Source organism: Mauremys reevesii, linkage group 7 (assembly GCF_016161935.1).
Source record: "Mauremys reevesii isolate NIE-2019 linkage group 7, ASM1616193v1, whole genome shotgun sequence".
Taxonomy (NCBI): domain Eukaryota; kingdom Metazoa; phylum Chordata; order Testudines; family Geoemydidae; genus Mauremys; species Mauremys reevesii.
The window spans coordinates 30,039,817-30,052,847 of NC_052629.1; the positions used below are offsets into that span (position 1 = coordinate 30,039,817).

Sequence of the window (13,031 nt, forward strand, 5' to 3'; positions counted from 1 at the left end):
GGAGCAGCTCCAAGGCACAGGGAAGGATCAGCACATGGCAGTGGGGGAAGGGACAGCTGAACTGCCCGGCAATTGATTGCCTGCTGGGCGGCTGCAGCACAGGGAACTTAGGGGAGCGGGGAGCTGATAAGGGGGAGCTGATGGGGGGCTGCTGGTCCACCCTGGTTACAAGCCCCCACCAGCTAGCTGCAATGGGCTGCTCTTCCTGCAAGCAGTGGACACAGCATGCGGCTGCCAAACGACATTAGAAGGGAGCATTGCACAACTTCAAATGAGCATGTTCCCTAATTGATCAGCAACATAGCAAAAAAACAATGTTAACTGAGACGACTTTAAGTGAGGAGATACTGTAGTCAACAGTGAACAATATGGAATAACAATCTGATTGTTGTGCAGATGGACGCATTTCCACATCAGTCAACAAGGCTGCATATCCAGTAAATCATCAGTGTGTGGATTTTGCAACTGGTTTACATGGCCTGTGATACACAGGTCGCTATACAGGTCAGACTAGACGATCTAGTAGTCTCTTCTAGTCTTAAACTCTATGACATGGGTTTCCAAATGATCAGGTTACTAACCTGAAAATTACAACAAATTAACATGCCAGAATATGCGCTAAACCAAATGGATACAAAAGTTTAGGACCCCTTCTTCCCCTCCACACTTCCCAACAGTCATGTTTGGCAACTTGCCAAGAGCCTGAGAGCTGTATCTAATTTGCATAGCTATTTACATAAGTATAAAACATACATATATCAGTACTTGTGCTCTCATCTTCATTGACCAATCAAAAGAAACCAAGATCTGAGAATATGGGCTTGTTAAGTCCTATTTATACCACAAAATGGAGCTGCATAATAACTGGATCCCCTAATATGGCTGTAATTGTAATGTAGTGTTTTAGACATGAGACCCATATATGGTTTTATTATTTTATACAGTACTGAACAATTCCTCTCTTTCAACAGAATAAAAATGCATTTCATCATTTAAAGTTATGTAGTTGACTTCTGAATTAATATAATATAAATAATCTTACATGTCCCATCCAGAGTCTATTGTTATAGTTTTTGATAACTTTTTTATTTTTCCCATTCTTCTTATAGGTAATAATCCACTTTCTTGTTGTTTCAACTGCATCTATCCTATATAAATAAACCCTCTCTCCTCCCCAAGGACCCAATCAACCAAAATAAGCTTAGAACTTCATCTTTTAATTTCTAATTAATTTCACTTAGACTACAGTGAGGCACACTGGGGGAGAACAGCAATTTCTATTATGTAGAATTTGCAATCAAAATGTATATTATGGAAAAATAGATTTTTCAGAAGCAAAATTATTACACTTGTCAAAGAATGGGAAACTATCTGAATGGTACGTTTTGACATTTATTTTACCCTATCACAACTTTTTTTTTTATTTTTTTTTGCCAGAAGTTAGGAGTGGACGACAGGAGATGATCACTTGATGATTGCCTGTTCTGGTCATTCCTTCTGAAGCACCTAACATCGGCCACTGCCAGAAGACAGGACACTGGGCTAGATGGACCATTAGTCTGACCCAGTATGGCCATTCTTATGTTCTTTCTTCTATACCAAACATGGTGCTTTTAATATTCATCTTTCACACCGAACACTTGCACATATGCCATTCGAGACATATAACCATAATCTTGGCATGCAAAAGTCAACAAAACGGAGCTCTGAGCCCAGGAGAAGCAGAAATCTATGTATTTTTAGTTCACCAGACAACATGATCAGGAAACAAGAGTTGCAGGTACTTCTACTATTACTATATTGTTGGTTCAATCCTCTCCCAACTGGAGAGGTATAGCCCACAAGTGTTACTACAATAAGAGTCAAATATCATTATCTAAGTGAAGCTATGCACACCCCTTACTTCAATACACATCCAGACCCTGCAGAATGGAAACAAAGAAAGAAGACAGCACTGATGCTTCTAATCTTTATGGTTGCATAGATAAATAAAATCTGTAAAAGAGGTGTGAACTGCCCCCGTGAAATGCTTATTTTTTAGCCTAAGGCTAATAATTTTCAAATAGAGATGTACAACTGTCTGCCTAATCTGCATGTACAAGTACTGCACACACAAACTGGCTAATTGCATAAACAAATAATCAAAGGACAGAAATACACCTCTACCTCTATATAATGCTGTCCTCAGGAGCCAAAAAAATCTTAACGCGTTATAGGTGAAACCACGTTATATTGAACTTGATTTGATCCGCCGGAGCGCGCAGCCTCGCCCCCCCCGGAGCACTGCTCTACTGCGTTATATCTGAATTCGTGTTATATTGGGTGGTGTTATATTGGGGTAGAGGTGTAGTCATGATCCTAAAAGCATCCTGCATCATTTTTCTCAGACAAATGATACTTACAGTAAAAGAATAATTTTACTAATTTAAAGTTTAGTGGCCATATACTACTCACAATCTTTGTGCAAACCTTCTTTTGTTACCATTGGAAGATCCCCTGTAGTATATGGCTCTTAATTTGTAGCCCTGGCGAAAGGAACATAATTAAAAGTGTAATGTGGCTTGTGCACAGAAAGAGGGATAAGACTACGTATGATGCGTCTATATTTCTGCAATGAAAAACTAATTCTTAAAGAGTTAAAAGACGTGATTCTCAAAGAAAAAAACGTAAAATTAAAACAAGCTTGTTAATGCAAAATTATAACATGTCAAAATTGAACAAAAGTGGCACTTTACACAGACTTCAGCATTTGTGGCCAACACCCTTGATTCATCCAGGCCCTAGCTGTCAACAGTCCAGGGTTTTCAAACATCATCAAGGGATATTGGTGTCCCAGCCACTAATCACAGCCAGGAATATGTGACAGCATTAGGCAGCCTTTTTTCTCTGAACTACTTTTCTCCTATAGCTAAGCTGTCCTGTCCCTGCCACCTCATGCCTCAGTCTCCTCTCTCATGAGCAGGAAGACCCAATCCTCACCCACTTTCAGCTATCTACAAGGGAAGGAGCTGGAACCAACTGCTACTGAAAGACAAGACACAGCTGGCAGGGAGCAGAAGAGGAGCCTGCATGTGATAGGAGTTGAGATAAATGGGGAAAGAAAGCAGGAGAGAAGAGGGAAGCCTTGAAAGGCAGAAATTGTACAAAAGTGTCAGTGGGGGGTAGAGAACAGAAGGAGCCACACTTTTCAGATATGCGGAGAACGTAAGGTCTGCTAAAGGAGTTAAGTGCTTTATGCAGCTTTTAGATTATTTTTTCCTTCTCTCTCTCTCAGCACATTAAAAAAAGTCCCCTAGAATTCACATAGCTTTCTCATCACCATCAGACGCCAATTTTTTCAGAAAACTATCCCTGATCACTTTCTTCTGATATTGGCAACTTTGCTCACGTAATGGTAACTGCAATGATTTTAAACAAACAGCACCAGCCATGAGGGACCCTTGTCAGCAACTCAGCACCAGGCTGTGGGAAAACTGGAGGCACTTTCACACTTCAGTGTGCAACCTCAGTTCTCAAACTGTGGATCAGGACCATAAAGTGGGTCACGACCCAGTTTTAATGGAGTCACTAGGGCTGGCTTAGACTTGCTGGGGCCAAGGGCCAAGCTGAAGCCTGAACCCAACTGACAAAGTAGAAGCCCAACGGCTTCAGCCCTGGGCAGCACAGGTCAGGTTACAGGTCCCATGTCTGTGGCTGAAGCCCTTAGGTTTCAGCTTTGCCCCTCCCAACCGCCTGAGGCAGCAGGCCTTGGGCAAGCTCAGTCACCCTTCCTAGGGTCATGTAGTAATTTTTGTTGTCAGCAGGGGATCCTGGTGCAATGAAGTTTGAGAAACCCAGCTGCAGAGGACTCCCAGCAGTGAGACTAAAGGCATCCCCTAGTACACACACAGAGCCCGCTGTGGACTTGCACAGCCCACCCCCACCGCGCAGGAGTTGCAGTCCTCCACCCTCCCCCAGTACCCAGGGGCCTCGGCGCTGGGCTGCACAACTAAGAGCCTCTGCCCCCGACATAAGAGTTCGCTGCGCCCTCCCCCGCCCGCGGCCAGAGAGGGACGACGGCCCAGCCGATCAGACGCAGATGCCGCACTGCACGCCGGGAACTGTAGTCCTCCTGAGGGAAAGATAAGGGGCGGCCCTCGGGGACGATACGGACCATCTGAGGGAGCTGCGCCCCCAAGACAGAGGGTCCCGGCTCTCGCCAATTTAAGTTAGTTAGGCTGCCGATACTGGGCATGAGCATTGATACATTTTCCCCCTCCCGACAATCCTGGTTCTAAGCATGCGCACTGACACCTCTCCGCTTCCCCGGTTATTTCCTGGGCATGCGCACTGACAACTCCGTGCCTCACTAGCCCTGGAGCCTACCTACAAACCTGGCCCCTTGTTGTTGAGCCTGCGCACCAGGATATGCCTGACCCCATCGGCAACTGATGAGCATGCGCAGTGGGAAACACTAGCTGGCCGGTTGCTGAGCCTGCGCAGTGCGGAGCCTTTCGGGAAGGTTCTGTGTCGTCTGTTTCGCTACTACAGCTTTTCTCTTCAAGGAAAATCCGTTCAGGGTACGGGCGACCTACAGCCCCAGCCCCCCACCCTGCCTCGCCGGGACCCGACCGCACCCCCTTCACGGTCCCAGCCCTGCCTCTCTCACTAAGGAGACCTGACCGCAGGCCCGGCCTGTCCCCGCGCCTCCCTCCGTGCTCCAGCCCATCCCTGGTCCTTCTGCCTCGCCGGCACCCGGCAGCCCCCGGAGTCTCCCTTCTCTGGGAGCCGGCCGCGGGGCTGGGGCTGCCAGGGGCTCCCGGGGCCAGAGGGGATGGTGGGCGCCGTCTTTGGGGTCGGGGCCTCGCGCCAGCTAAAAGCGTCTTTTTTGGAGCGGCGGCGGCCCCGGGCTGGGCTGTCTTTGGGGCCGTTCTGGAGTCGCTAGGTCAGCGGGAGCTGAGCACCTGGCAGGATCGGGCCCAGCTAGGTTAGCGCTGGGCAGGTGAATCTTCTTCCCTTGCTGCGGGGCTGATCTTCCCTTCCCTCGTTGGGAGCAGAAGTGAGGCCCAGAGAGTGCGAGGGGAGGGCAGATCTGCTACAGGAGGAGGAAAGATCTTCCAGTAAGATCTTTCTGACCCCTTCAGCCCTGCTGCTAGGGTCGAATTGAGGGAGAAATCTGTTGCCTCTTCTCTCTGGTTCAGATTTTGGGGGGCGGTGGGTGACTTGCTGTCTTCCCCTTCAGTCCTACTGCAGCAGAGGAAAATGGGCCAGCCTGCAAGCTGCAGAACTTGATGGCATCAAGTGTGGAGCCGAAGTGGCTGCTTGCTGTGCTTGCATTTAGGGTCAGCCCTGTGAGATGGACCATCTTAATGGAGAAAGAGATTGGCACCGTGTTAACTGCGCGGTTCTCTCTCCTTTGCTGCAGTGCCCACTTTCACCGTTGCCTCCTGCTCTGCCTGCTCCTGCTTTCAGCATGGTAAAGAAGAATACTATCCCCGATGGGTAAGTATCCCTCACACTGAGAGAGGCAGGAGCGGGCCCGGCCCCGCCTGCAGGGAGGGGGCTCTGACTGCCCCATGCACTCTCTCGCTACAGCATCTCCTCTCTGCCACCTACAGCCAGTTAAGGTAGGTATCTGCTCCAAGACAGGGAAGACACAGCCCACCATCCCCCAGGTGAGTATAATATCCCAGCCTGTCTGTGAACGCTTCTCCTTCATCAAGCAAACATAGCTCCTCTTCCTAGCTTCCTTCCCCCTGAATTGCGTCCTCACAACTGGGGAGGGAGGGGAGAGACAGTAGTCCATCCTTTCAATTTCTCAGATGTTTACAGTACCACCAAGAACTGGGGAGGAGATGGGGGACAGATGCTTGCATGCATGTGCACAAGGGACATTCTCATAGATACAAGTGCAAAAGACCATTTTTTTTTCCTACTTGTACTTTTCAAGTGAACTATCAGAATGTTTACTGGTGATGTCTCAGACAATAAGTCCCAGGATGCAGCGTTCTATCTGCATCCTAATGATCTGGCATGCTGGGACAACTGGCTGTGCTTCATATTAAAAATGACAGTGGCTGCGATCTGCTCCATTTTTTTTTTTAAAATAACAAATGTAGCCTTTGTGCTACTGGCAGTTCACCAACAGACTTAGTTGGGTGCACGTAAACTTAAGGGCTAGTAGTATGGAGTAGTCAGTGAGGCTTATGCCTTTCATCAGAAGATCTCTGTGTGTTTCAGAAAGGTGGGTATTATCCCCATTTTACATTGAGGGTTAAGTAGCTTTACCAAAGCCTTTGAATGAATGAAAAAGTCAAAAACAGTATATAGGAGTCCTGATTTCCATTCCCTGCCAAAAAGATCTCTTATGTTGATATTATAAAATCAATCCAGGGCTACAAAAATAAATATTTTTTTTAAGTAACTTCAAAGAATTTTAGAAGAGTTTGGTCATAGCGGGCTGTGGTCAGGAATTAAAACTTGTTAAAATATCAGTAGCTTTATAAATAATAAAAAGTATTTAATAGTTTTAACTTAATTTGTTCTTCCACTTTCCTTTATACTATATCCAAAGTTTTAAACGAAGTTAGATTAAAAGTTTTACTTATTTTTATTTAAAAGGTCTTAGGTTTATCAAACAAAGGACAGAAACTTACCCACAAAAGCTTATGCCCAAATAAATCTGTTAGTCTTTAAGGTGCCGTTAAAAGAATTAGTGTCTTGTTCATTTTCTTCATGGCTTAGGTTATTAATATTACAGAACTGGGAATGTGTTCACTAACGAATTGTTCCTTCCTTCATCCCCTGAATTTGAAGGAAGTGAAGCAGCTATGACCTAAACACATAGGCTACAAGCATCCCTTTCTTAATAATGAACATTATCCTAGTTTCTACTTAAAATTAGAAACTAACACGTGTACATTCCCAAATTGAGAAGTAAACTCTATCCTGTAGGAGAGTCATCAGCTAATAAAATTTAGGAGCTTAAGCTTAAAAATTTAATCTAATTTGTCAGTTTTTGTACTTTTCCAAACTATGCAGCTGTGTTTTTAAAGATTGTCTTTCAATTTCATGGTTTTTGTCACTGAAGACATTACAAGTTATTAAACAACCATAGTTTTAATCTTATGTAAACATTTAAATATATTTCTAGTGAAACAGCCTTTAACAGTATATATGTGTTTACTTAAAATTAGAAGTACGGTATATTTGAAACATGGCCCAAAAGGCTTTTGACCTGCCAAGATCAAAATTGAGGTACTTATTTTCTTGGTATGGTTGATAGAATCAGTAATATAAAGTAGTGTAAGGAAATGCAGTTCCTTGGTATATTTGAGTTTTAGTGGCATTGCTAACACTTTCTCCTGAAGATAAGTGAAAAAGGAACTGATTTTTATCTAATTGTTTAAAAATGTGTCTGGTCTTACTAAGTCTACATAATGTGTTAATGATTTCTATTTCTTTTTGGTGCACATTCTTAATATGAATTTTCTGGTAATTTTTTTCTGGTAAGAAATTGCTTGTGTGAAAATAAAATGTTAACTAAATTGCTGAAAACTTTCTGGGCAAATTGCTCTGAACCATTCAGAATTCAGTTTCTTTACTCAGTTTATGACCAGAAAATTTGAAACAGGACAAGTTCAAGCAGGTTAGGAACTATGCAACTCAAAGCAATACCATCAATTTAAAATCTAGTTTAAAACAAACTAAAAGTAGTTTTTAGGTACTACAATTAGCCCTGAATCACCTTCCAGTTTTTATTTGTTCCCATCCTTTGTTGCTGTGCAAACAGGAGAGACTACATACGGAGGAAACAGTGAAACTTAACGCTTGTCTACACACATATAAGTTGTACCACTTTATACTGGTATAATTAAAACAATACAAACCCCATAGTGTGGATACAGTTACACCTGTATAAAGAGGCTTCTACTGGTACAGCTTATTCCTGTACAGGAAAGGGAATAAGCTATATGGATATAAGGCACCTTTATACTGGTAAAACTACATTCACAATATGCTGTCAAGAGCACCACTTTTTCTCCCCAGTTTTTCCCTCATAAATTTTCATTTTTAATATTCAGTTTTAATTGTAACAATAACAGCTTTAAAAAATTTTAGATAGACGTTTGGGATATATTTTTAATTTGACATTGTCCCTCTAAAATCAGATTCTAGAGTGTTCTGCCACCATATCTGTAACTAACTTAACTAATTGTATTTTATTTCTTATACAAAGTCACCTGAAGAACGTACTGTATTGAAGGTTAACAGCGTCTTAGGCTTGGTCTACATTACTAATTTATGTTGGTATAACTATGTCACCCCCGAGTGAGCAACACCCCTGAGCGATGTAGTTACACCGACATAACTCTCAATGTTGACAGGAGGGCTTATCCCATCAACATAGCTACAGCCTCTCAGGGAGGTGTAGTAGTTGGCCTACCTAGTGTCTTCACTAAGTGCTTTGATGGCGCAGCTGCACTGGTACAGCATTGTAAGTGTAAACAAGACCTTATTTTTAGATTTTTCTGAAATTACATTTAACCTGAATGGCTAATTACTTTAAGACGTCTTTATATTATTATTAATCCATCAGTACCTGATTTCAGCAAATAAAACAGTATTGCTTAATTAGACATTTTAAAAAGTTGTTTATAAAGCTTTGTAATTCAGTGATATTAGAAATGTTGTGACAAAATTAGAGGACCATGTCTTCAGTATTATTATTTTATTAGGGAATAAAATTCTTCTCTTATTGGTGGCTGTTTAAAAGAATACTGCCACGTATATCAATGTTTGATCAACCTTAATTATTTAAAACTTGGTGGTGACTGAACTTTTTTTTTTAAAGACTATTACAGATACATTTTTTTAAAATCCCTTTATGTAAGGTGTGTATGCAGTGTTTTGCTGAACCAACCAGTAGAGGGAGTTCAAGTTACTTAAACTATTTACAGAGCTGCCAAAACACTAACAATGAAAATTGTATTTATTTATGCACCAGAATCCAAATTAAAGACAGTGAATACCATTTCCATTGCAGTTCTGTTCTGCTCTGAAAAGTGACTGTAAAAATGGCACCATAGTCATGAGCTCTATCTAGTCCTCCTGTTCATAGTTACATATGTTGTCTTAAATGATAAAAATGTATCTTTACTGCTTTTTTACTTCAGTTAACACTTTGGAACTAATACAGCTAAGTGAGAGTAAGCTGAATTCTGCTTATTCTTGTGCACCATAAACAGAATTGTTTGCTTAGTTCCTTAAAGCAATGGAACTACACGTCAGCCTTTGATTTTAAGACCATCAAGTTTGGACAGGTATCACTGAGGGCCTAATTTGGCCTATTGAGCACTTATTTGTGAGGCTGCATGAGAAGAAAAGTTCAAAGTTTGGATTCTAGCAGTCTAAAATAAAACATTGTTTTAGAGATAAACTGAGCAAATTTGCTCTGGAAGTCAGTGAAACAATGTGTAACCTCAGAAAGCCTTTTGAAGTCTGGCCTCAGAGCAGAATCACACTTTAAACACGTGGGAAAATAGGGCAAACCAAGTTGCATAAGATCTCTGTTAAAATCTGTGGTATCTGTGTGAGAATTGTACATTTCTGTAAAGCACTTAGGCCCAGATCCTGAGCTGTAGCACACAGTTCAAGTATACTATTCTGGAGATGAACTTATGCAATCTGTAGTATTTCAGTCTCTCTGTTTCTATACAGTTTAGTTATTTGGCATGTGTATAGTATCTGGTTTGGAATTCTGTTTTTTTGGGGGTGGGGGGGTGTTTAAGGTAAGTACTAAACTCTGAAAATCGCCCTCTAATCATGCATATTCGCAAAGGTCTGCAAGTTTTGGAAACCTCTGAATTGTTAGCTTCAGATGGTCATCTTTCAAGTTACTTTTCTCCCCAGTGTAACTTTTAAAAGATGTACGTCCGTCTTTACCAGGTTTTCACTGTTAGTCAAAAACCTTTCCCAACAGACACATGCCAATATTTTAATTTCTTTGCTGAATCTGTGTTCCTGATGTACTTCAACACTGGAGTTTTCTGAGCTATTATATTCTGGAAAGTACTATAGTAGAGAAATGTGTTGCTTTTTTACTTTAAGAAATAAGTCTAGTGTCCATTAAAGACACCAGAATGATAGAACATTCTCATTTCCGATACTATTTATGTATAGAACAGATAGAGCAGAGGCAGTGCAGGCATCCCATAGTTCACTCCTGCTGTGCTCTAAATCTGTTGTAACTGCTGTATCACAAACAATCTTGGACATAGCCCATTGCGCTATCAATTATCCTATGCATTATTGCTTAATGATGCCAGTGAGGAATGACAAGCCAAAGACCAAAGGCTTTATGCTTTTAAATTGCTTCTGATACTGAGAAATCCAGTTGTACAACTCAACAGTTCTGTCATTTTACTCCTGTAAATTAGTCACCTAACATTCTGCTTGCCCAGTTACCTATGGAAAAGGTGGGCAAGTAAATCTTGTGCTTGAAAATAAAAACAGAAGTGTATATCTAAACTGTGTGAAATATACCAAATAAGTATAATGAAGGTAACTCATTGCATATTTTATCTGCAACTTGTTCTAATATAACTTTACTTTCCTCTTGAGAAGATACAACTAAGCTTTTCCCAAGAACTGATATACAGTGGGATCTACTTCAGCAGCCAAAAAACTGAATTCATTCACTGGATAACAGTGATTCCCAAGATGTATTTTTTATGTTATCATTTAGATTGACTGTTCACATAGGTGAAAACAACTGCTACCTTTATTATTAAAATATGATTTACTGTTTCGGCATTACCAGTGTTGCATTGAACAGACATAACTACAAATATTGCTAATATTTGCACCTCTGTTTGACCTCTATTTTATGACAATTCAGGTGGATGATAGTTAGTGGTTCTACTTTAATGATATCTAGTCTCTTAATATAAAAGTATCCAGTCAGTTAAAAATCAAAGTAGTAAGCCATTCTTACCAAATATAACTTGTATTTATAAGAGTGGTCTGCAAGTCTTCTGTCCAAAACAACATTCGTAACATGGTTTGTTGAAGTAATTTCCTTGCTGTCAAACATCTGTCTCAGAGCCTAACTGAAAATGTTCAGGCTCAGTAACATAATTTATTCATAGTCACCTTATTAACATAGGGTAAACTCATCTTTCTGTATCCATCTCTTTCTAGAATTGCTCCCTCAGGTACCCACATCAGATTAGACTCTTACATTTAGAGCCTGTCACTGATCTTCAATCACTCAGATGTGATTGCTCAAACAAGAGCTCTTCCCTACGGTTCCTTTTTCTTCCTTTTTGCCATCCTGGTAAAAGGGACCACTGCCATTGGTTCACTATTAAATACATAGCCATTTGACCCCAGGTCAGCCTTGTTCCCTTATACTTGTTACCAAGGTACACCTAACTAAATATGATGGGAGCTTTCTTACTTTGTTTTTAAGAGAGTTTCCAGCTCTTGGGGCAGATCTCTGAAACTCTTTAAATATACAAACATTAATTTTAAAAGAATGAAAGGGGGATACGTTTTCACATAAACCAGACTTAAGAATACTATTCATATACCTTTTCTAAAGTAGCTAGCTAGAGTACTAGTATAATAATAATATAGTTAAGATGCTATTTTTATTTGAAGCCCCTGTTTTCAGACCCAAATAACTTTCTGGAAAAAAAACTAGTCTGAGCTTGACATTTTTATGCTTGTTCTCATCTCAAAAGTGAGACACTTCCCTTTTGTTTAGAAAAGCAGGTAAAATTCTATGTGCTTTGAGGTGGTAGTGCATTTGGGGGAGGGGAGGGGCACAAAATGTTTCCATGTGTAGAAAAAGTTTGACTTCTATTTAAATATTTGCGTAACTCAAATGGCTTTATTTTTAAGACATCAAATCTTTATGTATATAGTTATATGGAATGTTTGCAAGTCTGAAAAATTAGAGAAATAAAGATAATGACTGAAAAAGTACTGTGTATGCGCAATATGTCACTTACTGATTTATGTGTGCACAAGTGTATAATAAATGCTTTCCTGTTAGAACAATAAACTTGTGGGCACTGTAAAACCCAGGAAATTTGAATTTAGACAGTGGGGCCACGAGAGGCTTTCAAAGCTGTGTAGCCATTCTGATGCAAATTTAAAGGTGAGATTTGACTTGTACTCCTCACACACACATCTTTTTAAGATGCTGACAGAAGATCAGCATACATGCTCTTCCTTCCAGAGGTTGGAAAATCACATGTGCTATGAGACTGTATTTTAATTAATTGTACGTGGACTATCTCCTATTTGATAATTAGCTGCTCCTTTCACATTTGTTCCTGAATTTCCTTAACACTTTTGGTTCTTCCTCTTACCTCCTGAGAACTACTTCGGGACTTCTCCAGTATTCCTTTGACTCCCTATGGTTCATTCCTTGATTCTTTTATCATCTGCCTCCATAGCTTCTTTCTACATGTTCTCAATGAATCACATAGATTCAGCTGTCACTTCTATGCTGATGATTTCTAGATATACTTCTGTGCCCCTAACCTTTCATTATTTCTTCAGTCAAGCATTGCTGCATTTTTCTGATAACTCCTCTTGGATTGTGTGCTGTTTCCAGCTCAGTTTCTCCAATAATTAGCTTTTTCACTCACTCCTTTGTTTCCATTATTGTTGACAAAACCACCATTTTCCTGTCACCCTGTCTCTAATCTTGATATCATCTTTGACTTCTAACACCTGCCCTACATCTAGACTCACAGACTTCCGCTGAGGCAATTTCCCCTCTACCCTATTATTAAAATATTTATTCATGTCTCCACTATTGTAACTACCATGTCTCTGGGTAACTCTCCCCATTTATCCAAAACTCTGCTATTAAAAGCTTCCTCTTTGATAGCTCTAACCACATCATCCTTTCCTCCTTCTCCATCCCCTGTTCCTTCACTGGATTCTTCTTGTATTCCAGAACAAGTTCAGATTTCTTCCTTTCATAGCTCTGCACCATCCTATGCTTTATTTCATCCTAACCCTCTGTTGTTCTC

The 13,031-nt window shown here is 40.9% G+C and overlaps 2 protein-coding genes across 3 annotated transcripts in view; one reads left to right on the forward strand and one right to left on the reverse strand.

The window, feature by feature from the left end:
- The window catches only part of CC2D2B (coiled-coil and C2 domain containing 2B), a 112,399-nt gene extending 108,106 nt beyond the window's left edge, over positions 1-4,293 (reverse strand). Inside the window, exons 1-2 of one of the 2 annotated variants that reach the window (XM_039482535.1) lie at positions 4,154-4,293; positions 2,455-2,525 (exon numbers count right to left, since the gene is read on the reverse strand). The gene's annotated coding sequence lies outside the window, so the exon portion shown is untranslated. Of the gene's footprint in view, positions 1-2,454; positions 2,526-3,960 lie in introns of both variants that reach the window. The other variant, XM_039482533.1, reaches the window with a different exon arrangement.
- Positions 4,294-4,411: 118 nt separating this feature from the next.
- Positions 4,412-13,031, forward strand: part of LOC120369347 — a 31,402-nt gene continuing 22,782 nt past the window's right edge. Inside the window, exons 1-2 of the mRNA XM_039482539.1 lie at positions 4,412-4,559; positions 5,405-5,481. Coding sequence (XP_039338473.1) covers positions 5,453-5,481 — 29 coding nt within the window. The 5' untranslated portion in view covers positions 4,412-4,559; positions 5,405-5,452. The remainder of the gene's footprint in view (positions 4,560-5,404; positions 5,482-13,031) is intronic.